The 27,749-nt window shown below is 45.9% G+C and overlaps 1 protein-coding gene across 1 annotated transcript; it reads left to right on the forward strand.

Moving 5' to 3' along the window:
- Window positions 1-27,393, forward strand: HOOK2 (hook microtubule tethering protein 2). The gene is made up of 22 exons (XM_066593688.1): window positions 1-212; window positions 2,692-2,777; window positions 3,200-3,272; window positions 3,425-3,475; window positions 9,821-9,953; window positions 10,648-10,715; window positions 12,657-12,719; window positions 13,208-13,288; window positions 15,631-15,794; window positions 16,162-16,302; window positions 16,525-16,726; window positions 16,905-17,015; window positions 18,208-18,295; window positions 19,003-19,066; window positions 19,151-19,288; window positions 19,391-19,478; window positions 19,550-19,584; window positions 20,318-20,400; window positions 23,104-23,207; window positions 24,653-24,757; window positions 24,943-25,014; window positions 25,100-27,393. The coding sequence occupies exons 1-22, from the start codon at window positions 165-167 to the stop codon at window positions 25,247-25,249; spliced, it is 2,148 nt and encodes a 715-aa protein (XP_066449785.1). The 5' UTR covers window positions 1-164; the 3' UTR covers window positions 25,250-27,393.
- The last annotated feature ends 356 nt before the right edge of the window (window positions 27,394-27,749 follow it).

Raw genomic sequence — 27,749 nt, forward strand, 5'->3', positions numbered from 1 at the left:
GGGCTGTGGAAGTGGGCGTTCCATTTATGGTTGAGCGGTCAGTGTATGGTTATACGTGAGCGCTACGGAGGCTGCGGAGGGACAGAAACAGCTGGAGTTTGCCTGCTGCGGCCTGTTGCATCTCACATATGTTCTGAGGGAAGGGAGCCGGGGATCCAGCGGAGATGAGCGGCCCGAGGAGCGGCGAGCACAGCGACCCCCTGCTGACATGGGTGAGGAACCCCGGGATGTGCTGGGGGAGGGGATGGTGTCAGTGAATTGTAGTACCTCCCTGGGGAAGCAGATATGTAACAGGTTGTAATAGCCCTCTACTAGCGCCCCCTACTGTTATACTATGGGGTACTCTACCCCTCTGCTAGTGCCCCCTACTGTTATACTATGGGGGTACTCTACCCGGCTGCTAGTGCCCCCTACTGTTATACTATGGGGGTACTCTACCCGGCTGCTAGTGCCCCCTACTGTTATACTATGGGGGTGCTCTACCCGGCTGCTAGTGCCCCCTACTGTTATACTATGGCGGTGCTCTACCCCTCTGCTAGTGCCCCCTACTGTTATACTATGGCGGTGCTCTACCCCTCTGCTAGTGCCCCCCTACTGTTATACTATGGCGGTACTCTACCCCTCTGCTAGTGCCCCCCTACTGTTATACTATGGCGGTACTCTACCCCTCTGCTAGTGCCCCCCTACTGTTATACTATGGCGGTACTCTACCCCTCTGCTAGTGCCCCCCTACTGTTATACTATGGCGGTACTCTACCCCTCTGCTAGTGCCCCCCTACTGTTATACTATGGCGGTACTCTACCCCTCTGCTAGTGCCCCCCTACTGTTATACTATGGCGGTACTCTACCCCTCTGCTAGTGCCCCCCTACTGTTATACTATGGCGGTACTCTACCCCTCTGCTAGTGCCCCCCTACTGTTATACTATGGCGGTACTCTACCCCTCTGCTAGTGCCCCCCTACTGTTATACTATGGCGGTACTCTACCCCTCTGCTAGTGCCCCCCTACTGTTATACTATGGCGGTACTCTACCCCTCTGCTAGTGCCCCCCTACTGTTATACTATGGCGGTACTCTACCCCTCTGCTAGTGCCCCCCTACTGTTATACTATGGCGGTACTCTACCCCTCTGCTAGTGCCCCCCTACTGTTATACTATGGCGGTACTCTACCCCTCTGCTAGTGCCCCCCTACTGTTATACTATGGCGGTACTCTACCCCTCTGCTAGTGCCCCCCTACTGTTATACTATGGCGGTACTCTACCCCTCTGCTAGTGCCCCCCTACTGTTATACTATGGCGGTACTCTACCCCTCTGCTAGTGCCCCCCTACTGTTATACTATGGCGGTACTCTACCCCTCTGCTAGTGCCCCCCTACTGTTATACTATGGCGGTACTCTACCCCTCTGCTAGTGCCCCCCTACTGTTATACTATGGCGGTACTCTACCCCTCTGCTAGTGCCCCCCTACTGTTATACTATGGCGGTACTCTACCCCTCTGCTAGTGCCCCCCTACTGTTATACTATGGCGGTACTCTACCCCTCTGCTAGTGCCCCCCTACTGTTATACTATGGCGGTACTCTACCCCTCTGCTAGTGCCCCCCTACTGTTATACTATGGCGGTACTCTACCCCTCTGCTAGTGCCCCCCTACTGTTATACTATGGCGGTACTCTACCCCTCTGCTAGTGCCCCCCTACTGTTATACTATGGCGGTACTCTACCCCTCTGCTAGTGCCCCCCTACTGTTATACTATGGCGGTACTCTACCCCTCTGCTAGTGCCCCCCTACTGTTATACTATGGCGGTACTCTACCCCTCTGCTAGTGCCCCCCTACTGTTATACTATGGCGGTACTCTACCCCTCTGCTAGTGCCCCCCTACTGTTATACTATGGCGGTACTCTACCCCTCTGCTAGTGCCCCCCTACTGTTATACTATGGCGGTACTCTACCCCTCTGCTAGTGCCCCCCTACTGTTATACTATGGCGGTACTCTACCCCTCTGCTAGTGCCCCCTACTGTTATACTATGGCGGTACTCTACCCCTCTGCTAGTGCCCCCTACTGTTATACTATGGCGGTGCTCTACCCCTCTGCTAGTGCCCCCCTACTGTTATACTATGGCGGTACTCTACCCCTCTGCTAGTGCCCCCCTACTGTTATACTATGGCGGTACTCTACCCCTCTGCTAGTGCCCCCCTACTGTTATACTATGGCGGTACTCTACCCCTCTGCTAGTGCCCCCCTACTGTTATACTATGGCGGTACTCTACCCCTCTGCTAGTGCCCCCTACTGTTATACTATGGCGGTACTCTACCCCTCTGCTAGTGCCCCCTACTGTTATACTATGGCGGTACTCTACCCCTCTGCTAGTGCCCCCCTACTGTTATACTATGGCGGTGCTCTACCCCTCTGCTAGTGCCCCCTACTGTTATACTATGGCGGTGCTCCTCCTCCACGCCGGAGCCCCCCGCTCGGTTACGCCCCCCCCCCCCTCCTCCACGCCGGAGCCCCCCGCTCGGTTACGCGCCCCCCCCCCCCCCTCCTCCATCCCGGAGCCCCCCGCTCGGTTACGCTATGGGGGTACTTCCTCCCCCCCCCCCCCCTCCTCCACGCCGGAGCCCCCCTGCTCGGCTGCGCGGGGACTCTACCTCTATATTGGTTTTATCATGCATGCCGTTGTTCCGTAGATGCAAACCTTCCAAGTCTCCGGCCCGTGTGCGTCCTACGGGGATCTGACGGACGGATTGGCGATCGCCCAGGTCTTGAATCTCATGTGAGTAGATAATGGGGTCACCCGCATCTCATCTAATATGTGTCCATGCTCTGGATACAGGGGGGCGGCTGGGGTCTGGGGTCTTTGGTGTGAGTGACTCAAATTAAGAGGAAACCAGCAAAAACGGTGCTGCTGCGTTCCATCAGTGCAGAATCTGGCCCAAGATGCTTAGCACATGCACAGTACAGCGCCACTGCTGTCCATGGTTATGTCTGGTACTGCAGCTAAGCTGTAGTTGAGTGACTAGGAATGCCCTGTAGTAGCCCATATTATGGACAAGAGCAGTGCTGTATGTATGGAGGGGGCACTTTATTTAAACAGGACCCTATGTGGCTTTACTGCATAGGAGAGCGCTGATGATGGCGGCCGGCGCTTCACTTGGATGTCCGATCCTTCACCTAATTCTTCTGTCATGTCTGCAGAGACCCCGCTTGGTTTAATGAAGCCTGGCTGATGAGGATAAAGCCGGACTCTACGGACAACTGGAGGCTGAAGGTAAGTTATTACAGTAAGTCATGTCACAACGCCACATTAGAGGGTGCAGAGGTGGCGGTACAACAGGGTCGTCACCCCTAGGGGCAAGGAATAAAACTTGCATAAAATCGTAAAAAATCACTTTCTAACACGCGCCAAATCTCCTCCGTCAGGTCAGTAATCTGAAGAGGATCCTGCAGAGCGTCCTGGAGTATTATCAGGATGTGAGTATCATCTACCGCCACGGAGATTACACCCCACAGCTACTATACTGTATATAGATATATAATCTAGTACATAGGGGGCTGTATTATAGTAGTTATATTCTTGTACATAGGGGGCAGTATTATAGTAGTTATATTCTTGTACATAGGGGCAGTATTATAGTAGTTATATTCTTGTACATAGGGGGCAGTATTATAGGAGTTATATTCTTGTACATAGGGGGCAGTATTATAGTAGTTATATTCTTGTACATAGGGGGCAGTATTATAGTAGTTATATTCTTGTACATAGTGGGCAGTATTATAGTAGTTATATTCTTGTACATGGGAGGCAGTATTATAGGAGTTATATTCTTGTACATAGGGGGCAATATTATAGTAGTTATATTCTTATACATAGGGGGCAGTATTATAGTAGTTATATTCTTGTACATAGGAGCAGTATTATAGTAGTTATATTCTTGTACATAGGGGGCAGTATTATAGGAGTTATATTCTTGTACATGGGAGGCAGTATTATATTAGTTATATTCTTGTACATAGGGGGCAGTATTATAGGAGTTATATTCTTGTACATGGGAGGCAGTATTATAGTAGTTATATTCTTGTACATAGGGGCAGTATTATAGTAGTTATATTCTTGTACATAGGGGGCAGTATTATAGGAGTTATATTCTTGTACATAGGGGCAGTATTATATTAGTTATATTCTTGTACATAGGGGGCAGTATTATAGTAGTTATATTCTTGTACATAGTGGGCAGTATTATAGTAGTTATATTCTTGTACATGGGAGGCAGTATTATAGTAGTTATATTCTTGTACGTAGGGGGCAGTATTATAGGAGTTATATTCTTGTACGTAGGGGACAGTATTATAGTAGTTATATTCTAGTACATAGGGGGGTGTATTATAGTAGTTATATTCTTGTACATAGGGGGCAGTATTATAGTAGTTATATTCTTGTACATAGGGGGCAGTATTATAGGAGTTATATTCTTGTACATAGGGGGCAGTATTATAGGAGTTATATTCCTGTACATAGGGGGCAGTATTATAGTAGTTATATTCTTGTACATGGGAGGCAGTATTATAGTAGTTATATTCTTGTACGTAGGGGGCAGTATTATAGTAGTTATATTCTTGTACGTAGGGGACAGTATTATAGTAGTTATATTCTAGTACATAGGGGGGTGTATTATAGTAGTTATATTCTTGTACATAGGGAGCAGTATTATAGTAGATATATTATTGTACATAGGGAGCAGTATTATAGTAGTTATATTCTTGTACATAGGAGGCAGTATTATAGTAGTTATATTCTTGTACATAGGAGGCAGTATTATAGTAGTTATATTCTTGTACATAGGGGGCAGTATTATAGTAGTTATATTCTTGTACATAGGGGCAGTATTATAGTAGTTATATTCTTGTACATAAGGGGCAGTATTATAGTAGTTATATTCCTGTACATGGGGGGCAGTATTATAGTAGTTATATTCTTGTACATAGGAGGCAGTATTCTAGTTGTTATATTCTTGTACATAGGAGGCAGTATTATAGTAGATATATTCTTGTATATAGGGGGCAGTATTATAGTAGTTATATTCTTGTACATAGGGGGCAGTATTCTAGTAGTTATATTCTTGTACATAGGAGGCAGTATTCTAGTAGTTATATTCTTGTACATAGGAGGCAGTATTCTAGTAGTTATATTCTTGTACATAGGAGGCAGTATTCTAGTAGATATATTCTTGTACATTGGAGGCAGTATTATAGTAGATATATTCTTGTACATAGGGAGCAGTATTATAGTAGTTATATTCTTGTATATAGGGGGCAGTATTCTAGTAGTTATATTCTTGTACATAGGAGGCAGTATTCTAGTAGTTATATTCTTGTACATAGGAGGCAGTATTCTAGTAGATATATTCTTGTACATAGGAGGCAGTATTATAGTAGATATATTATTGTACATAGGGAGCAGTATTATAGTAGTTATATTCTTGTATATAGGGGGCAGTATTCTAGTAGTTATATTCTTGTACATAGCGGGCAGTATTCTAGTAGTTATATTCTTGTACATAGGAGGCAGTATTCTAGTAGTTATATTCTTGTACATAGCGGGCAGTATTCTAGTAGTTATATTCTTGTACATAGGGGGCAGTATTATAGTAGATATATTATTGTACATAGGGAGCAGTATTATAGTAGTTATATTCTTGTACATAGGAGGCAGTATTATAGTAGATATATTATTGTACATAGGGGGCAGTATTATAGTAGTTATATTCTTGTACATAGGGAGCAGTATTATAGCAGTTATATTCTTGTACATAGGAGGCAGTATTATAGCAGTTATATTCTTGTACATAGGGGGGCAGTATTATAGTAGTTATATTCTTGTACATAGGGGGCAGTATTATAGTAGTTATATTCTTGTACATAGGGGGCAGTATTATAGTAGTTATATTCTTGTACATAGGGGGCAGTATTATAGTAGTTATATTCTTGTACATAGAGGGCAGTATTACAGTAGTTATATTCTTGTACATAGGGGCAGTATTATAGTAGTTATATTCTTGTACATAGGAGGCAGTATTATAGTAGTTATATTCTTGTACATAGGTGGCAGTATTATAGTAGTTATATTCTTGTACATAGGTGGCAGTATTATAGTAGTTATATTCTTGTACATAGGTGGCAGTATTATAGTAGTTATATTCTTGTACATAGGTGGCAGTATTATAGTAGTTATATTCTTGTACATAGGAGGCAGTATTCTAGTAGTTATATTCTTGTACATAGGAGGCAGTATTATAGTAGATATATTCTTGTATATAGGGGGCAGTATTATAGTAGTTATATTCTTGTACATAGGAGGCAGTATTATAGTAGATATATTCTTGTATATAGGGGGCAGTATTATAGTAGTTATATTCTTGTACATAGGAGGCAGTATTCTAGTAGTTATATTCTTGTACATAGGAGGCAGTATTCTAGTAGTTATATTCTTGTACATAGGAGGCAGTATTCTAGTAGTTATATTCTTGTACATAGGAGGCAGTATTATAGTAGTTATATTCTTGTACATAGTAGTAGTATTATAGTAGTTATATTCTTGTACATAGGGTGCAGTATTATAGTAGTTATATTCTTGTACATAGGGGGCAGTATTATAGTAGTTATATTCTTGTACATAGGGGGCAGTATTATAGTAGTTGTATATATATTTCTCGTACGGAGGGGGCGGTATTATAGTAGTTATATATAACTACTATAATACCGCCCCCTCCGTACGAGAATATATATCTACTATAATACCGCCCCCTCCGTACGAGAATATATAGCTATAACTACTATAATACCGCCCCCTCCATACGAGAATGTATATGTGTATATGTATATGTGTGTGTGTGTGTGTGTATATATATACACACACACACACACACACACACACACACACACACACACACACACACACACACACACACACACACACACACACACACACACACACACACACACACACACACACACACACACACACACACACACACACACACACACACACACACACACACACACACACACACACACACACACACACACACACACACACACACACACACATACATTCTCGTATGGAGGGGGCGGTATTATAGTAGTTATAGCTATATATTCTCGTACGGAGGGGGCGGTATTATAGTAGTTATAGATATATATATATATATATATATATTCTCGTACGGAGGGGGCGGTATTATAGTAGTTATAGATATATATATATATATATATATTCTCGTACGGAGGGGGCGGTATTATAGTAGTTATAGATATATATATATATATATATATATTCTCGTACGGAGGGGGCGGTATTATAGTAGTTATAGATATATATATATATATATATATATTCTCGTACGGAGGGGGCGGTATTATAGTAGTTATAGATATATATATATATATATATATATATTCTCGTACGGAGGGGGCGGTATTATAGTAGTTATAGATATATATATATATATATATATATTCTCGTACGGAGGGGGCGGTATTATAGTAGTTATAGATATATATATATATATATATATATTCTCGTACGGAGGGGGCGGTATTATAGTAGTTATAGATATATATATATATATATATATATTCTCGTACGGAGGGGGCGGTATTATAGTAGTTATAGATATATATATATATATATATATATTCTCGTACGGAGGGGGCGGTATTATAGTAGTTATAGATATATATATATATATATATATATTCTCGTACGGAGGGGGCGGTATTATAGTAGTTATAGATATATATATATTCTCGTACGGAGGGGGGCGGGGCAGTATTCAGAGCTGCTATAACTGAGTAGATGCCAGATGCTCTCCAGTTTGTGTACAGACTATTAGCAGTGACCACACTTGGCCTGGGATGTACACTGTGTAGGTGTTTTTATTGTTTGCTTTCTTTCTTCCCCTCTATCTCCGTGTAACCGTCACCTTGTCCCGTGACAATCCCTTGTTCCGCTGCAGTATACACAATGGCGCCTTTGTCTGGTTGGATTTCCCCTATCTGGAATTTCATCCCTCTTATCTATATAGAGCATGTCCTCCGCCCACACGCCCTCTGACCCGCCGCCTCAGCTCTTCCCCGGATAACGTCCCCTGAGATCAGGATGAATCATCTTCTAGTCCTGAACTAAAATAAGCCATTTATTTTCGGTTTTGATGGAACTATATATATTTGGTATACTGGAATATTCCGTTCACTGACTGCAAGTGGAGATTGTGAAAATGGCAGCAACTTGTATATTCTGTTAGTTTTCCATTCAGCTGCATGTGACATGTGCAGTAGTGTCTTGCATGGCTGTTAACCCTCCATGTGCCGAAGGCTGATGGTTTGGGCACGTCAGGAGGCCGGGGGTGAGGCCTGATGGTGACGTGTCACTTTCTGATGCCTGAAAGCACGCTTATCCATCAGAGCGTCTTGATAATTACAAGTCCATATTACAAAATATCGGATGACCACGCAAAACTGATTATTGCGCATGCAAGGGCGCCACCTGCTGCTCACTGCATGCACCTGCATTTTGTTCATTTTAGATCTGCACAGAACAGGATGAGGCTCTCGGCTACACCAGAAATTCCTGGAAAATGTAGTGTTAACACTTAGTTTAATAAATATTGGTCCTGGATTTGTTAAATTATAGAGGCTACATTACTAAACCTGTACTATACTGCAGAGCTGAACTCACTATTCTGCTGGTGGAGTCACAGTGTACATACATTACTTATCCTGCACTGATCCTGAGTTACATCCTGTATTATACCCCAGAGCTGCACTCGCTATTCTGCTGGTGGAGTCACAGTGTACATACATTACTTATCCTGCACTGATCCTGAGTTACATCCTGTATTCTACTCCAGAGCTGCACTCACTATTCCAATGGTGGAGTCACTGTGTACATACATTACTTATCCTGTACTGATCCTGACTTACCTCCTGTATTATACTCCAGAGCTGCACTCACTATTCTGCTGCTGGAGTCACTGTGTACATACATTACTTATCCTGTGCTGATCCTGAGTACATCCTGCATTATACTCCAGAGCTGCACTCACTATTCTGCTGGTGGAGTCACTGTGTACATACATTACTTATCCGGTACTGATCCTGAGTTACATCCTGCATTATACTCCAGAGCTGCACTCACTATTCTGCTGCTGGTGGAGTCACTATGTACATACATTACTTATCCTGCACTGATCCTTACTTACATCCTGTATTATACCCCAGAGCTGCACTCACTATTCTGCTGCTGGTGGAGTCACTGTGTACATACATTACTTATCCTGTACTGATCCTTACTTACATCCTGTATTATACCCCAGAGCTGCACTCACTATTCAGCTGGTGGAGTCACTGTGTACATACATTACTTATCCTATACTGATCCTGAGTTACATCCTGTATTATACCCCAGAGCTGCACTCAGTATTCTGCTGGTGGAGTCACTGTGTACATACATTACTTATCCTATACTGATCCTGAGTTACATCCTGTATTATACCCCAGAGCTGCACTCACTATTCTGCTGGTGGAGTCACTGTGTACATACATTACTTATCTTGTACTGATCCTGAGTTACATCCTGTATTATACCCCAGAGCTGCACTCACTATTCTGCAGCAAGCTTGTCCTAGTTGTTCTAACTGGTGTAAAGCTGACGCTTCCCAGACAACAAATCATCTCAGTAAGTTCTTTGCAGACACTGAACAAGCAGGGAGATTTCAGCTGTGAAGCATATATAGTTGTAACGTCTTTATTTCTGACCAGGTTCTGGGCCATCCGGTCTCTGAGGACCACATACCCAACGTTGCTCTGATTGGGGAGTTTTCTAACACTACGGAGCTGAGGAAGATGGTGCAGCTGGTGCTGGGGTGCGCCATCAGCTGTGACAAGAAGGAAGGTGAGCCGGACACTGAAGGGAAGCTTCTCCCTTACTGACCGATGTTCTCAGACTGTAAGTGGATTCATCGAAGGCTGAGAGATTTCTGTGTGATCAGTAACTGAGGATACTTTCCTGGCCCTCTCCATGCTTTACACTGCAGCACTGCTTACCTAAATTAAGCTAGGTTCGCACAGTGCTGTAGTGCGTTCAGTCTGTCCTGGGATACGTTCTAAATTGCCAAAAACGGCATTCAGATGGATCCACAGGGTTTCAGTCAGATGGAGACTAATTGGTCTTATATTTTGGAGGACAGAATGGCGCAATCGGCTTCACCAACCGGTCCGCCACGTATGCCAGAAAGGAATGGAATGCGTTTACTTCACTCTTTAAACCCTATGGATTTGTCTTAAGTGGGAAAGGGAAGAAAACTATACCGGGTACAGACCCGTAAATGAGGGGGGGGGGGGTGAATGAGCCATGGTGTGCTAGTACAGAGGTTGGTGTATAACACGGGGATTCTCCCTGCTGTTCGTTGAAGCGCTGCCATGCTCCTTCCCCTCGGGCCCTGCAGCAGGTATAACACGCAGTATCCCTCCTGCCTGCAGCGTTCCTTAAAGTTACGTTGGCAGCGTTTATCACCAGGTGCGCCCAGAACCCACATGGTGACCCGGCCTCGGGTATAACTCTCATCCTCTGTTTTGTGTTTGCTCAGAGCACATCCAGCAGATCATGACCCTGGGGGAGTCGGTGCAGCAAGCGGTCATGGAGTCCATACAGGAGGTAGGTGCCAATGCGCCCCCCCCCCCCCCCCCCAAAGATGGCGACGGGGGAAGACGGCCGGTCTCGTTGATCTATGCTGGTCTCGTAGAGGAGTGGTCGAGCGTGCGCGCCACTGCTGCAATCACTAGATCTCCGGGGGTCCCAGCAATCCTATCTATCCCCTCTTTTGTGTATAGAATATAAAGGTCTCTGGTTGACGTTACTTTCAACTGCTTCACACACAACATGCAGAATAAGTGTGCGTAAAAGACCCCGACATGCGCTATCTTGGTGCAGATCGCACACGCAGACACGCCAAAATAGTGTATGGGGATTTGTCAGCACACAGCAGTGGGCAATGTAGATATGTGCGCAGAAAGTGCCGGTAAACGCTTGTGTCCGAGGGCCCTTATGTGTAGCTTTACTTTTGTTTGTGGCTTTTAAGGGCTAACCAAGTCCTGTGGGCCCAAGGGGCTCATTCACACGACTTCAGCTTTGGCAGGTATTACGGCCGCGTGACATGTGATGAATGGAGTCAATGAAAGTAAATAGGCTTTCATTGATCCGTTCACGTAGATGGCATCCGGCTCGACTTCTCCGCTCAGCGTGAGCCCTATACCCAGCATATGCAACACTGTCTATATGCAATACATTGTGTATGGACGGTGACTTATATGCAACCCCACTATGAAACAGCGGGGGATTTATTTTTAAAAAGTCGCTCTGCTCATATCCGTGTCCGTGAGATACGCGGTCGTGCGCGGTGCACTTGTCGCCGTACTCGGTCTCCGCCGTCACAAACAGCCCAGTAAAATACTGAGTGAGTCCTGCACAGTTTTACGGATACGGTTGTGGGAAGGCGCCCTGAGAAACGGGTTCTAACTTACAATCCTCTAAACTTTTGGGAAATTGCATATAAAATACGTAAATCTAGAGAAAAGGAGATGGATCAGCGTTCGTGGGAAATAGAATGACGTGTCCACCACAACTGAGAATAATGTGTAAAGGGGGAAAAATGTGCAAAAACAATAAGTGTAAGAAGCAAGGGGTTTGTTTTTTGCTTCGTTCCTTAAGGGAACACGAAGTTCCGATCATTTGATCACCTACACCATATACTGCAACACTTCAGTATTGCAGTTTATGGTATTTCTGCAGGCAATCTATTAAGGCATGCAGAAGGCCCATTTTAATAAGTTGAAGTACAAGTCAGTTCTGGGGGGCTTCAGAAGGCCCCCGGCTGCCATGACAGCTGGGCGGCAGTTCGCAATCTCATTGCGGGGGGTAGTGGATGTTCAAGAATGCCAATCTGATCAATTTAAATGCTACTGTTGGGATTGACAGTGTTTTAAAGGGTTAACAGCCATGACCGATCTATACGCTGATGGCAGCTGTTGCGGTCGGCTGTCAGCTGTCGTACACAGCCGGTCTTGACTGTCTTCGGAGCGGGCTTGGCTTCCAAGGCTGTGCCATATGAACCCTGCGCACCTTGGGTATACATATATATACCTTCTACAGTGCAAAGCAGTCTTGCCACAGATGCCTTGGGTGTGGTGACTGACCAGAATATTGGGGGACCGTCACCCTCATGCATCTTCAGGTAAGGGAACCCCCAAAATAGTTAGAAGCCCCACTGCAAATCTTTCAGCCATGCTCCATAGGGACTGCAGCTCCCCACTATACAGCTGCATGTATACGCTGCTAGCGGAGGAGGGGACACGGGCCGGTGAGGACATACTGGAAACTGTCTGACTCTTTACATAACGCCTTCGTGTCACCGGATGGCGCCGGGATGTTTACACTTCTCTTCACAGAACCCAGAGATCCTAGATTATGGGCTAAGGAGCCCCAAATGTGCCCCCGATGCCCATGTGTACAACCTGGGTGGTCTTAGTATGTAGGACATGTAATGACAGCTGATATGTTTGTTCTGTATTCACCGACTATATATTATACCCTCTGCAGCTACTGAACAAGGACACTACGGACACAGTGACGGCCGACAGCTACGTCAACTACGACAGTCAGGTAAGTGGCGCCCTGCCAGACCCGACTAGCGCCCCTCCCACAGTTACCTCCTGTCTAGAATGCCAGTCGATAGGCTGTACATCCGCACGGAAAACCGCTCACATCTTTGGCAATTGGCGGTTTATGTGAATTATCGCAGGTCTTCCGCTGAGGAAATCTGTATGTGGCATCCGCCCCGTTCGTGTGAGCCCGGCCTAAGATGTTGCCTAAGTCTACTGTACATGGTCTTGGTGTTCTGTAACCGGTGCAACTACAACTCCCAGGATGCATTGCAGTTCCACAACAGCAGACCACTGTACAAGCACTACACATCCCACAATGCACTGTGCTTTGTAAAGGCACCCTAGGAGGCATAAGGCAGCTGTTGGAAATATATATACAGCTTTGGATGCGACTAGAGTAGAATATATAACTGGTCTCCAAGGAATGCGGATACCCCTGGAGACTTCTGCTCCCCAGCCGCCTTCACTTCTGTGTTTGTCTTGCAGTCCCGTAAATACTACTTCCTGAGCGAGGACACGGATGAGAAGACGTCCGCCCTGAACCGCTGCCATGAGCTGGAGCAGCAGGTATGTGGGCCATGGGGCGTGCGCTGCTCCTGTGGTGATGGCGTGTTTACTAAGTTGCACACGTATGTGGTGGTGGTGTGTTCTGCACTTGCTGGATTACAACCCAAAGTGAGGGGGTCCGTGACTCATTAATTTGCCTACCTGGTGGTGACAAGACATTAGCCGGCTCGTTAGTGGGGGATTTATCCTAATCGGCACCGCAGAGTCGTCCCTGGCAACTAATCTGCTTGCCGCTCATACTGGTTGCCCTCTAGGCCGTCGCACTGGAATGATAAATCCGCTCCTTATGGTGGAGCTCTGGGCCGGGATCTGCCATTGAGACAGTCGTGAAAATGGCGCTAATTAAGCTGGATTTTCACCATAGCGCAATCCATCTTAACGCAATATGAGTAGATGCCTGATTGGTTGCCACGGACAACACGACATTTACCATCGCATTACATAGTTGTTGATTTTGCTAATTGAAAGTCTGCTGGCAGAAACGCGCCGTCGTGCGGGATGGGTGAAGCGTGGGTGTACGAACGGGAAGTACACTAACCATACCGCAGCTTGGCGCTTACATCCTCCACATACCTTATGGGTTGTCACAGCTAGGACGGCACTCCTCCGAGTAAGGATAGTTACACGGTGTGTTGTGCTCCTAGAGGAACGGACCCTTTTTAGGGAATTCACGTTTATGGTGGTTTTACGACCCTTTTTTTTTTACATTTTTCTTTTCAGATTTTAAAATTATTTTTGCTGGTTTTGGCTTTTTTTTTCTTTTTTTTTTTTGTTAAGTATTTTTCACAGATTTATTTTTTATTCTTCTCGGAGGTAAAAAGCTAAAAAAATGTTTTTTTCCTTTTTTTTTTTTTTTTTTTTTTTTTTTTTCCGTCTTTAGAATTGTTTATTTTAAAAATAAAGTACAGAATGGGTTCCTCACTTTTGTTTTGAACATTTTTGATATATTTCTGTATAATTCTGGATTACAGGGCGCTATACCCTTGTAGTGACAATAGTTGCAGGCAGAGCTGGTCTGGGTTGTGTAGAGGAAGAAGCACTTCCACCTTCACTTTTTAGTACATGGTGCACATTGGGTGCTATGTACTCAGGAAACTAAAAGGCAGAAACGGGTAAAAACCGCTTCTCCCTTCTCCTCTGGGTCCTCAGCTGTGACTTACAGCTGAGAACCTGACCTGCTCCTGCTTGATTGCAGGAGCAGAGGCTTTAATCCCACACTGTACATCTCTGCTATAGCCCAGGACCAAACGCCATATATTTACCCCTTGGCAAGTCCACTTTTTCTCACATCAGATCCCATTGACTGCCCACTAGATAAGTGAAGGTGGCATTTACCCTTCTCACATTGGGCTTTACGACGGCACGGTTTCTGACCAGCAGACTCTGGTGGTTGGGGGGTATCTGGCTTCTAAACATGGCACTTCACTGAGTGATTTCACCCTCCTAAAAAGGTTTTAAGCTGAGTTTGGTTTGGCATCCGGAGATGTTGGGTGAGTTTACCGCCTGCCTTGTACCTGCTACCTACAATCCTAACCTTTTTTGCATGCCAGCGATGCCTGCCAGCTGCCTAACCCGGGGCATCGCCCTGCAGCCCAGTGCCAGCGATCAGTCGTCTACATGTGCTTGTGCTTCCGGCCCCCGTGTCACGCACTTTGCCTTATTAAACACGTTGTCTGTATTCCTTGTATGTGTTGTATGCAGCCCAAATACCGAGGGAGGTTTAGGCATTGTGTCCCCAGCCAAGGACTTCATTGGTTAGTGGAAGTTTTGCCCACACTCCACTTGGCGTGGCATCCAGTATGGGCACCTTGCCCCTTTTACCCCTGCCCAGCTCCAGATTAGCCGCCTATAGAAGTAGCCTGTTTACTATTGGGGATGGGGGGGGGGGGTTCAGTCAGTTGGTCTCTTCTGCAAAAGACATTAATTAGGACTGCACCAAACCGCCACAAGTGATTAGGATTCACCAAATGTTGCATGCTATATCCATACCTGGTTCCCCACCCCCTTTGCATGGGACTGCCCGCAGATCGCACTGCATCATGGGTTTTTATCTGTTACGTTTCCTGGTGCTACGTGTTAACAGTTAGGTTTGAGTGATCTAGGGCTTCCATGTTGGGAGTTGTAGTTCTACACCACCTAGATGGCCGATGGTTGCCTTTACTTCATAGTTGTTGACCCCCATAAAATCTTCAGGCAAACATTTCTGGGGTAGCCGCGGGGGTTCCCAATCGTTGCGCCCCTTCTCCCCTTTAACTCTTCACTGTTGTCCTTTAACCCTTCTCACACTCTGTACGCCCCGCTCCCCTCCTTCCCGTGTCGTGTCCCCACCTTTCTTTCTTAAGGTCTCGTTGCTGATGGAAGAGAAGCGTAATCTGTTGTCTGAGAACCGAGTCCTCCGAGAGCAGCAGGACTTGCCCGACGGAGACACGGGGAACCCCCAAATGTTCAGCAAGAAGATGCTGCTGCTGCAAAGTCAGATCGAGCAACTTCAGGAAGAAAACTACAGGTACGGCGGCACAAGGAGAGACGCTGATCCAACGGACTCTGCAGGTTCATGAATGGCATGAAAGGGCTATAGCGAAGACTGACACAGCGTTGGAACGATGGGGGAGGGGCCTCGGCATAGCTAACCAGACTTGTATAGCATTCAGGGTCAGAGGGATACTGGGTTATGACCCCGTATTACTTATAACATGTTGGAGATCACAATAAGTCCATTATTTCACGTTTTCTTGTATTACCGCTGTATTGAAGTGAATAGAGCTGAACTGCAATACCACATGTAACCTGTGGACATAAGTGGTGCTGTTTTTAGGACGAATGTAGGCATGATTTTGTAGTATTGTCTGTGACTAAATGCCTCTTTGTTGCAGGCTGGAGAGTGCCCGCGATGACTACCGGCAGCGGTGCGAGGAGCTGGACCGGGAGGTGGTGGACCTACATCAGCGGAACCAGGACTTAACTGGTCTGGCACACGAGGCCCAGTCGCTGCGGGATGAGATGGATGTACTTCGGTAAGGGCAGAGGGTTGGGCAATATGACCCACATTGTGCTTATAGGTGCAAGATTTTTCCAGTGACATGGCTGACAACAGGGAATAATAGATGGCATTAAACTACACAGCAGATGTAGGTAGCGTTTTTTCCCCACTGTAACCAATATAAATATGGCTGCTGTGATAAGACGTCTACTGGGGCTCATCACAACTGTGGCCCCTTGTTTCTACCTCCCATCAGGCATTCTTCAGACCGTGTGGGGAAGTTGGAGACTCTAGTTGAGTCTTACAAAAAGAAGCTGGAAGATCTGGGGGATCTGCGGCGCCAGGTGAAGCTTCTGGAGGAGAGAAACACGGTCTATATGCAGCGCACGTGTCAGCTGGAGGAGGAGCTACACAAAGCCCACGCCTCCCGCGGACAGGTGGAGAGCCTCAACCGACAGGTGAGATGCCGGACCAGGCCTGACAGTAAGCATATGGATGTGTAGGATTGATGGAATATCCAGACCTGACTAGAAGAGCGTGGGGGTGATGATTGGTGGCCAGGCGGTCTTGTGGTGGTGGTTGGTGGCCGGGCGGTCCTGCGCTGCTGGTTTATCTTCTTCTCTGTCACTTTGGCAGGTCCAGGACTTGAATAAGAAGCACTCTGCGGAGTCCCTGCGGGCCGAGAAGTGGCAGTTCGAGTTTCAGACCCTAAAGGAAAAGTTTGAGGCTTTACAGAAGGAGCGAGAGGTGAGGATGGGCCTCCGTTCATGTGGTTGGCTGTATACACTTCTCTAAATGAAGGGAACGCTTAAGTCGCACATTGGCTCTGTCATGTGTTCAGTGTGAACCTGCTGCTCTCTGCTGTGAGAACGGACGTTCAGACGAGTGCCTAAAATGTAACCTTTATTGATATCAATTTAGGACTAAGGGCTATAGACTAACAAGTAAAGGAGACAAAACATAACTCATAAGGATCAGGGTTGGAGAATCCGTCCTCCTTCCCTATGGAGGGATCCCTAGATGGGGGTCTATAGCTCCAAGGAATAGGAGGAAAACCCCCAAACCAAATAACTCCCCGGCTGGATTGTCTCTAACCCCCACGCCAGAGAGGTGTCCTACTGCAATGCGGCTGTATGCTGGGTATCCGGGGGTTAATTCTGAAGGCATAGATGCCAGGATCCAGAATATATGTAGGAATGAATAGGTGTCTCCACTCTCCTATTTAGTGGATTGACTCTGCTTGAATAATGAGTCACCCCTATCCAGGCAGAGATGGTTACTATGATACAAGATGGCTAACGCGATAGAGGTAGAAGTTCGGGAAATAATCCCTGACTCAAAATGGTTAAGCTAAAATTAATGAGGAGGTTCAAGTGGGTTTGACGCGTTTCTGTTGGACCTACAGCTCATCAGGAACCTAAGTGTCTTGATAAAAATGGATTCAATTGCTACAAGATCATATAGTTCACATCCAAAGACTGCCCTTTGGACTAGCGATGAAGGTTCAGAATCGCCCACCCCAAACGAGGAGTGTGATCCCAGGAGGCACGATCTCCTCCAAAAAAAAAAAAAACAGGAAGTCCAATTAAGGAGACAGACTGACGCTCGGAGGGATAATGTCCTAGAAAGGACATGGAGAGACCCTACGTTACCTTCAGATCCCTAATGGGATCCCCAGAGGACCCAATAATCCCTGGGCTCTGTTACAATCCCCTAACCAAAAATGACACAAGGAAAAGAAAAATGGTCGTGAGACCGCCGGGAACAATACATTTTATACGTTTTTGGTGTCTGCTGCCGATCTCTGTGGTGGCCCGGATGTTCTAGACAAGCTCAGACCTATCGGTTTCTGCTTCGCACGGCCACTTCTCAGATTCTGCACTGACCGGGAGTCTCCGGTGGGATGTTTTCTGGACTTCACTGTCGTGTTTTCTTTCAGCGGCTGTTGGCAGAAAGGGACTCGCTCCGAGAGACGAACGAAGAGCTGCGCTGCTCTCACCTCCAGCAGACGTGCCTGGTACAAGCAGGTGAGAAGGCACGGCCTCCAACTAACGTGGTGGCTACCAATTCTATTACTGGGCTTCTAAGATTACTACTTGGGCTATATTTACCCAGGCGAGAGCAATAGCTGTCTGAGGAACTCTGACCAATCCCGTGCTTGCAAACCTGCAGTCGTTTTTTGTTTTTCTTGTTTTTTTAATTAAAATCTCAGAAAATGAGCGAGATCGCCCAAGTATAGGACATTCTGCAATTCTTCACTAGAAGAGAATAATCGACTATGGATCATAGAATGGTAGAGTTGGAAGGGACCTCCGGGGTCATCGGGTCCAACCGCCTGCTCAGTGCAGGATCCCTAAATCATTCCATATGTAAATAGATCCTTTGTAAATAATGGGTTCTATTTCCATGCGTCTCCCAACATACAAACCTCGCGAGATAGTCACCCACGCAAATACAGTCTTAAAGAACACCCCAGTAGGGGTGGTTGTTCCCCTTGTACGATTGTGATGGTTTGTGCTCTATGGGTCATACAACTTATTGCCCAAGTGCTGGTGTAATGGCCAGCATAATCCGGGGGCTTCCTGAATGATGGATTTGTCCCCATGTGTCCTAATAGGATCTATAGAATGGGAAGTTGTCCATATAGGAGAAGCCCATTTAAGGGGTGACCTATTTTTGTTCCTTCCCCCTTCTAATCCTACATTCATCCATGGGTGTTTTCATCCGCTCACAGATGCCCTCTCTGGACTATCTTCCATGGACAATTTGGCGGCGGAGATCCTCCCTGCAGAGCTCAAGTAAGCGTTGCGCCAGCGCTGCCTGCAGTATACAATAAAGGTTGTATACGGACCGCGCTGTACTGACCCCTGTGAATTTCTTAGGGAGACTGTCATGCGTCTGCAGCAGGAGAATAAGATGCTCTGTGTGCAGGAGGCCTCGTACCAGCAGCGTCTGTCCGAGCTGCAGAACCTCTTGGAGGAGTCCAACCGCGGCCGAAACAGACTAGAGAGTGAAAACCGGTAAGGAATGGGCGGAGGCCATCGTGTATCTGCTAGCATTAACCTCTGACCTCCAGGTATGCCGCCATACAGCCTTCTAATATGGTGACCCTCTTGTTTCAGGCTCAATCAACAGCAGATCCAGGAGCTGAGGGTTCAGATTGAGGATCTTCAGAGGCAGCTGAGGGAGCAGGGTAGCCGGGCCGAAGATGTAAGTACCCTGTGTATGTATGAGCTGCGCAGTCAGCTGCTGGATGCTGATGTGTCTCTTCTCTGTTCTAGTCCTCACAGCTGAAGAGGAAGCTGGAAGAACATCTGTAAGTACATCGCCTACCCAGCAGAGCTTACACTCTAGTGCACATATACAGCTAGTGTGCAAGCTCTGCTTTAAGTGCCAGTTGCCCCCAAAAGGCTCGGGCACAACTTGCATTGAACAGCGCACGGACACTAGTCTGAAAAACATGGACACATCACACTGACGTGCGTTTGCATGTCTTATCGGTTAAATGGACAGAAATGGGACGTGCCATGAGGGTTTGTCACAGACAATCAGTCCATGTAAGAAAAAAAGGCATATGAATGGCCTCACAGGACTAGAATGGGGCCATTTGCTGTCTGTGGATTAACGCAGATGGCACACAGTCCCATACATGCAAACGTCGTGGAGGCCTAAAGGCCCATTTAGACAGGATTATCGCTCAAAAGCCACCTTTTGAGCGATAATCATGGCATGTAAATGTGCCCATCTTTCACTTTTCTGCTGAACAATGAATGTCAGTTCGGCTTGAAATCCATTGTTTGGCAGAACAGCTGATAAGACGGACCACACGCTGTGCTCTGCCCAGTGAGTGCTGATAACAGCTGATTACATTGTCTCAGCTGTCAGCCTCATCACAAAGGTAGGGTGGTCTGTTCTCTGAATATACACACACACACACACACACACACACACACACACACACACACACACACACACACACACACACCTGCAGAGCTGACTAATACACATCTGTCATTGTATTAAGTGCACTGTTATGTCTGCTTTTCTAGGGAGATGCTGCATGATGCTCACTCGGAATTGCAGAAGAAGAGAGAATATATTGAAACCCTGCAACCCAAGGCTGACCTCAACAGTAAGGAATTAACTTTTTTTTAAAAATCTATTTATTTTTATAAATACATATCCTAATTATCGGTCACCCTTCATTCTCTGTAGTTTGGGTCTTGTGTTCATTCTGTCAATAAAGGGGTCATTCAACTGTAAACTGTACCATCAGTAGTAGATTGGCAGGGGTCTGCCACCCAGGTCCCCACCACTGATCAGCTGATTTCTGCAGGAAGCAGACAGCTCTGTTCCCACTGCAGAGGTTAGGCTTGGTGGTAGATGAAAAATTGTTATTGAAATGAATGCCTATAATACCAAGCCTGACCACTGCAGTGGGAACGGAGCTGTCTGTTTCCTGAAGAAATTTACTCAGTGCATGAGTGCACCAGCCAAGAAAACAGCTGATCGCTGGTGATCCTGAGTGGCTGACCGCCATCAATAGTTTTCAACTGGATAACCCATTTAAATGAAATGATAAAATTCTATATCTCTGCAGCCACCACTAGAGGGAGCTCCCTGCATACAGAATTATACAGCTCCCAATATGCTCATTTAATTTAACAGAGGCAGTGAAGTCCAACTAGTTTGGAAAGAACTGACTATGTGGACCCTTGACCGAAAAATATAATAAAATATAACTTTTATTAAAGAAATAACTAAAAGGAAGAACATACACACATAAATCTAGATCCAGGAAAACCCATGGAACCGATAAAAAATGTATTGATACCACTGTCCATAAACAGTAATAGACCGGTCAGTCTGAGTATCGTTATGACTCAGCCATTTAGTGTATTCGGTCTCTTTGCAGAATCTGACAGGATTATCAGAATCTATTGTATACACGTCGACCTAATCAGGAGATGAAAAAGTGACATAAGTCCGACAGTTGGATGTTACAGAACGTGACCCAAACTCCAGAGATCAGGTTCGGTGATGTATACGTCGTTCACATCGAGAAAATAAGCTATGCCGGACCACTAAAAATTGTAAGCGTAACCCAACGCGTTTCTCCCACAACGTGGGTTCATCAGGGGTTTCAATACGCAAAAAATGGTACTTTACTGGTTTAATGACTCCCAGTCAGAAATCGGATAGTGGTACAAAAATAAAAAATTGATGAGGCCTCAAAATGTCCAGCACTGTCAAATAAATGACACACTGGATATAGAGGGATCAATCAGAGTAGAACTGTCATTTCCACTGGTGACGATTATATTACTAGATAGATTATTGTCGCCATATAAGATAAATGAACTGACAGGACTACGAGAACCCTACTACTACAATGGTAGAAATAAGAGTAGGGTACAGGTAAGAAAAATTTCTACCCTTTAAGCGAGAGAAAATTATAATTTCTCAGGGATAATAGTCCCGAGTACAGAAAGATAGAATAATTTTAGCCGTTAAGTCAAAGTGTATCCCGAGGGCAAAATTTTTGCAATCGGGTCCCTGGATAATCAGATGGCATATTCACAAATAAACAAAACAGCGGCATGTCAGCCCTGGTGCTGTCAGTCCACCACCAGGGCTGACATGCCGCCGTTTTGTTTATTTGTTTGATTTCAGTTTTTGCTTATTATGGCTCTGACTTAGTGACCACCTTTATTGAGGGACTAATATAGGTCTTTGAATCCTCTTTCCACTCTATTGAGGGACTATTATAGGTCTTAGGAATTTTCCTTGTAGGTCTAGAGCGAAACTTTATCAGATGGCTATCCAAAAGGCGGCTAGTCTGGGCTGCTGTGAATATGCCATCTGATTATCCAGGGACCCGATTGCAAAAATTTTGCCCTCGGGATACACTTTGACTTAACGGCTAAAATTATTCTATCTTTCTGTACTCGGGACTATTATCCCTGAGAAATTATAATTTTCTCTCGCTTAAAGGGTAGAAATTTTTCTTACCTGTACCCTACTCTTATTTCTACCATTGTAGCAGTAGGGTTCTCGTAGTCCTGTCAGTTCATTTATCTTATATGGCGACAATCTATCTAGTAATATAATTGTCACCAGTGGAAATGACAGTTCTACTCTGACTGATCCCTCTATATCCAGTGTGTCATTTATTTGACAGTGCTGGACATTGAGGCTTCATCAATTTTTTACTTTTGTACCACTATCCGATTTCTGACTGGGAGTCATTAAACCAGTAAAGTACCATTTTTTGCGTATTGAAACCCCTGATGAACCCACGTTGTGGGAGAAACGCGTTGGGTTACGCTTACAATTTTTAGTGGTCCGGCATAGCTTATTTTCTCGATGTGAACGACGTATACATCACCGAACCTGTTCTCTGGATTTTGGGTCACGTTCTGTAACATCCAACTGTCGGACTTATGTCACTTTTTCATCTCCTGATTAGGTTGACGTGTATACAATAGATTCTGATAATCCTGTCAGATTCTGCAAAGAGACTGAATACACTAAATGGCTGAGTCATAACGATACTCAGACTGACCGGTCTATTACTGTTTATGGACAGTGGTATCAATACATTTTTATCGGTTCCATGGGTTTTCCTGGATCTAGATTTATGTGTGTATGTTCTTCCTTTTAGTTATTTCTTTAATAAAAGCTATATTTTATTATATTTTTCGGTCAAGGGTCCACATAGTCAGTTCAATATGCTCATTTAGGAGCCTGATTTCTGCTGTGGGGCTTTATAATTTCTGTGCATACCCTGATAATGTGTAACCCTCCCTCCCTCCCTCCCTCCCTGCTATCTCAGTGTCCCGAAAGGTGAATGAGTTGCAGCAGATTTTGCGGCAGAAGGAGGAGGACATGCGAGCTATGGAGGACCGATACAAGCGATATGTGGATAAAGCCCGGACGGTGAGCAGTAAAATCCTTCCAGCCTCCCATCCTTGGCTTGCCAATCGGTATTCATCCGTTTTCTTTGCTCTGTCACTGATGGCCTGTAAGATGCCAGTAAAGGCCCGTTTACGCTGATCTGCAAGCAACGAATGCTGGTTGGCACCCATTTAGCTTAATTTCTATGGTTCTGTATCGACAACTGATGACTTTTATGCCCACAGCTAATTGTGTGGGACGCCGACACCTAAGGGCACCTGTGCAGTTTTCACAGCTCCCCGAGAGGGGAGCTTGGGTACTACCACTTTTCTCTTGTTTTTCATAGCCCTCAGTAGGGCCTCTATACACGGACATGCCAGAAGTCATGGGATAGCATGTAAACTGAGTAAGTACTGTTACCTCGGGCAACGGGATAGCAGTATGTACTGTATATTGATGATGATGTGGTGTTACCACAGGCTACAGCTTGGGAACGCCCTCACCTGTGTGAATTGCTATCTTGTGAGTGAGGTTGAACACCGTCCAGCACGCTCGTGGCAAGGTGAAGCAAATTATTGGAGTTTGATCGAGACCCAATGGGTGACAGACGGGGGGGGGGGGGGGGGTCCACGGTGTCGTGTGAGTACGGGGAATGCGTGATAGAAGGCATTATTACCCACAGTGGACATGCTGTGGTCACCCAAGACTGCTTAATAATTGGAGCCAATGGCATCTGACTAGAATTGTTTGAGACAAGTAACTTTGGAAAAAACCGCACCGAGACTCAGGAGGCCGCGCACATATATCCCGCAGGTCAGCGCAGCATTCTTTACCTTCCATGGGATATGGGGGCAGAAGACCCAGAGGCCTCTGTTAGCACCACGACACCGGACACAGCGCCTCACCAGGGTCGTGAGGTTGCTAACTGGACCCTAGAACTGGCGATGTGGTCTGATGAGTCACGGTACCAGTTGTTTTGGACAGATGGTAGGGTTCATGTATGGTGCAGATCCAATTGTCGAGGCTGTGCAGGTTGGTGGTGGTTCTGTACTGGTGTGGGGTGTCTTCATGCCATGGCTTGGGTACTCTGGTCTGCCTAAAACGCCTATGACCAGTGCTCACTATTGGGCCCAAGTTGTCCAGAATTAGTTTGAGGGGCATTCTGGAGAGTTCCTACGAAAGGTGTGGTTGGCACAATCGCCCAATATGAACCCAACATTTATGGGATGTGGTGGAGAGGTCCATTCACACCCGAGATCTGGTACCTACAGATACCCCTTAGCTGTGGGGGGGCTATCCAGGTGGCGCCACATCCCTCCAGACGTCTTCTATTCACTTGTGGAACCAATGCTACATCGGTAGCTGCACTTGCTGTCCCATGACTTTTGGCATGTCTGTGTGTCATCTCCCTATCTCGCACACACATTGCAGTCAATTAACCAACATCTGATTTTTGGATTTACTCAAATGACTGAACCTTCCTTCAGGTTATTAAAACTCTGGATCCCAAGCAGCAGAATTACAGTCCTCCGGAGATCCAGGCCTTAAAGAACCAACTGCAGGAGAAGGACAACCGAATCCGCCACTTGGAGGTGAGACGGCACTGTGGAGTAGGTGACGGGGTTGTCGGAGGAAGGCAGAATCTGACAACCTGACCCACAGCTCGTGGCGTTGCAACTCTTTGGGTTGACGGCTCAATGGAAGATCAGCGTGGGGGAGGGAAGGTATAGTTACAGGGGTGTACAGGAATCTTTTATACTTTCTCCTCTTTCTGCAGACTGACTATGAGAAGACCAAGTCCCAGAGAGACCAGGAGGAAAAGCTGATCATAAGTGCCTGGTATAACATGGTGGGTGACTGCGTGGAGCGCTCGGCTATGGGGGGTGCACTGGCTGGGTGTTACACAAACTATGTATTATGCCCTCTCTCCCCAGGGGATGGCGCTGCAGCAGAAAGTCACAGATGAGAGGACACAAGTCCCCAGTGGAGCTCAGTCGTTCCTGGCCCAGCAGAGACTGGCCACCAATGCCCGACGTGGACAACACTCCCGCTCCCTACTCCCCCGATACGGCGACAAGCGCTAAAGCATGTCATGAATCACAAACGGATACCCAGTGCTAGGAACTAACCGGCCACTGTCTGGACAATCGCACTCCTGTAGGGGGCACCGCTGTCCCTCTTTATAAGACAATTTCCCCTCCTTTTAGTGGGGATCTGCCTTTTTTTAACCTTTTTGTTGCCTCTTTTTACCCTGCGTGTTGCACTTCCTGATGCGCTCTCGTTTGCCTCGTGCTCGTTGGCGATCTACCTGCTTTAGTCTGAGCAGCGCTCTTGTATAAGGCTTACGGTCACTCCAACGCCTCCATAAATCGCTCCGTACACGCCAAGGACTCGCTGCATTGTCACATAAGAGACTCTTACATGGGATGTAGAAAACTGACAGCCAGGACCTCTATGGTTGGAGTCTATGAAGATATGACTACTCTTGCAGCACCACCTTGTGGTAGTTCGTGGTGACTACAATGAGACAGCATAGGATTATTCTTAGATGTCACTTGGCGAGGTTTTTCTCCCCGTCTTCTTCCACCACTGGTGCACTTTACGTCTGTTGTAGTTTAGCACAATCCAAAGGGCTCCCCTTGGGCTGCACGTTCACCTCTTCTTGTAGGTCCTCAGTGGACGTGGGAATAGCTTGCACACTTACTGCTTCTACGGCCCCGTTTGCCGTGAGGGAATGGATTTAAGGCACCATTAGGTACTACAGGCTCCACGGGGGGTTGCGTTACCATTGTGGGATCTAGTGTATATACATGAAGGTTAGTAACACGAAGAGTATTCTGGATACATCCGCTTCTTCAGTCATGTCATTATCACATATATATAAATGGCTGTGTGGAAGATACAAGTTTTTGGGACCTTTTTTACTTTTTTTCTTAAAGGAGCCATACAGGATTAGAAAAAACATGCTTTCTTCCAAAATTGGTGCTATGCCTAGCCATGGGTTGTCTGGTGTTGCAGCTCAGTGAATTGGGTTGAGCTGAAATGCCATACACAACCTGTGGATGGGTGTGGTGCGGTTTTTGAAAGAAAGGAGCCATGCTTTTCTAATTATGGGCAATTGAGCTACAAAAAAAAAAAAGCACCACACCTGTCCACAGGTTGTGTGGGGTATTGCCGGTCAGTCCCAATCACTTCTATGGAGCTAGACAACCCACGCACATGAAGAAAGTAGCTTTTTTTTTTTTTTTTTCTCCTGATACTGAACAACACTTTTAAAGGGGTTAGACAGGAGTAGAAAACATGGCTGCTCTCTTTCAGAAATTGCATCACCCCTGTCCTTGGGTTGTGTGTAGTATTGCAGACAAGTCCCATTTACTTCAGTGCAGCTGAGCTGCAATACCAGCTGCAACCAGTGGATGGGAGTGGTGCTGTTTCTAGAAGAGAGCAGCTATGTTTTTGTACTCCTGTCCAATCAATCCCTTTAAGGACTTATTTAGACAACCGTATATTGGCTGGGTTTTCACGCCGCGCCGATATACGGTGTCCTTGTCTGCGGGGTGGGATGGAAGAGCCAGGAGCAGGAACTGAGCTCCCGCCCCTCGCCAATATTTGCAATGGGAGGGGAGGGGTGGGGGCAGAGCTAGGCGTCGGTACTTAGCTCCGCCCCCATCTCACAATGCATTTTCTCATCTCTTTTAATTCTCAGAACACGTAACCTTGGAATGTTTTTTTCTTTTGGGTCTGTATACACAAATATTGATGTTTCCTGCCTGTATTTATAGATATTTTAAGCTGTGAATTGCTACTTTTTAAAACTAAGTTGTTGGTTTTTCTTTTTTTTTTTTTTTTTTTTTTAAATCCTTTATTTGGTTTGTGCGTCACTCCTGGCCCTCCTCCGTTACGTATAATTATGGCGCCGTGCCCGAAGGTAGAAATATTTTATTTAAATCTCATAGGAAGAAAGCTGCTTTTTAGGTTCCTACAAGGTTCTTCTATTAGGGTAAAAGGCCTGTGTTTAACTATACTAGAGCTGCAGTACCTGCCCACGGCCTCTAGATGGTGCTGGATGGAATAACCTCTGTCTATACAGTATGTACGACTATGTGATGACCTCTAGTCATCCCCATGGTTTTTGTTTTTCTATCTGCGGTTGGCTTACCGTTCGTAGTATTGTTTATAAAGTTGTCTACTTTTATACACTACAAATAAACTTTTATCTCTGTTTTTACCAAAATGTGTCTTGTTCTTCTTCCCCGGATATCCAGAAAAACTAAGTGAACCCTTTTGGAATTCCCTGGATTTCTGCATTGGTAAATAATAGACCACATTTTATTAGTAAAGTCACAATTCTAGACAAATGCAGTTATACTGTTAATATCTTGTATTGAGTAATGGGCCACACTATGTGTTGTGCCAACAGAAAAGTACAACAGAGGTTCCGTTATGGTCTGGGGAAGTTTTACGCGGCATGGCCTCCATCCGCTGGTTGAAGTGACAAGAACCGTGAACATGGAGGGGACCCTGACATTCTAGACAGTAATGTGTTGCCAACACTGTGACAATACTCTGGGAATGGTCGGCCAT

The sequence above is a fragment of the Eleutherodactylus coqui genome, chromosome 2 (assembly GCF_035609145.1).
Source record: "Eleutherodactylus coqui strain aEleCoq1 chromosome 2, aEleCoq1.hap1, whole genome shotgun sequence".
Classification (NCBI taxonomy): Eukaryota; Metazoa; Chordata; class Amphibia; order Anura; family Eleutherodactylidae; genus Eleutherodactylus; species Eleutherodactylus coqui.

Coding starts and splice junctions, on each gene's coding strand:
- HOOK2 (XM_066593688.1), top strand. CDS start 165: ATGAGCGGCCCGAGGAGCGGCGAGCACAGCGACCCCCTGCTGACATGG. Junction 16,727..16,904: donor TGGAGAGCCTCAACCGACAG/GTGAGATGCCGG, acceptor TCACTTTGGCAG/GTCCAGGACTTGAATAAGAA. Junction 18,296..19,002: donor GACGTGCCTGGTACAAGCAG/GTGAGAAGGCAC, acceptor ATCCGCTCACAG/ATGCCCTCTCTGGACTATCT.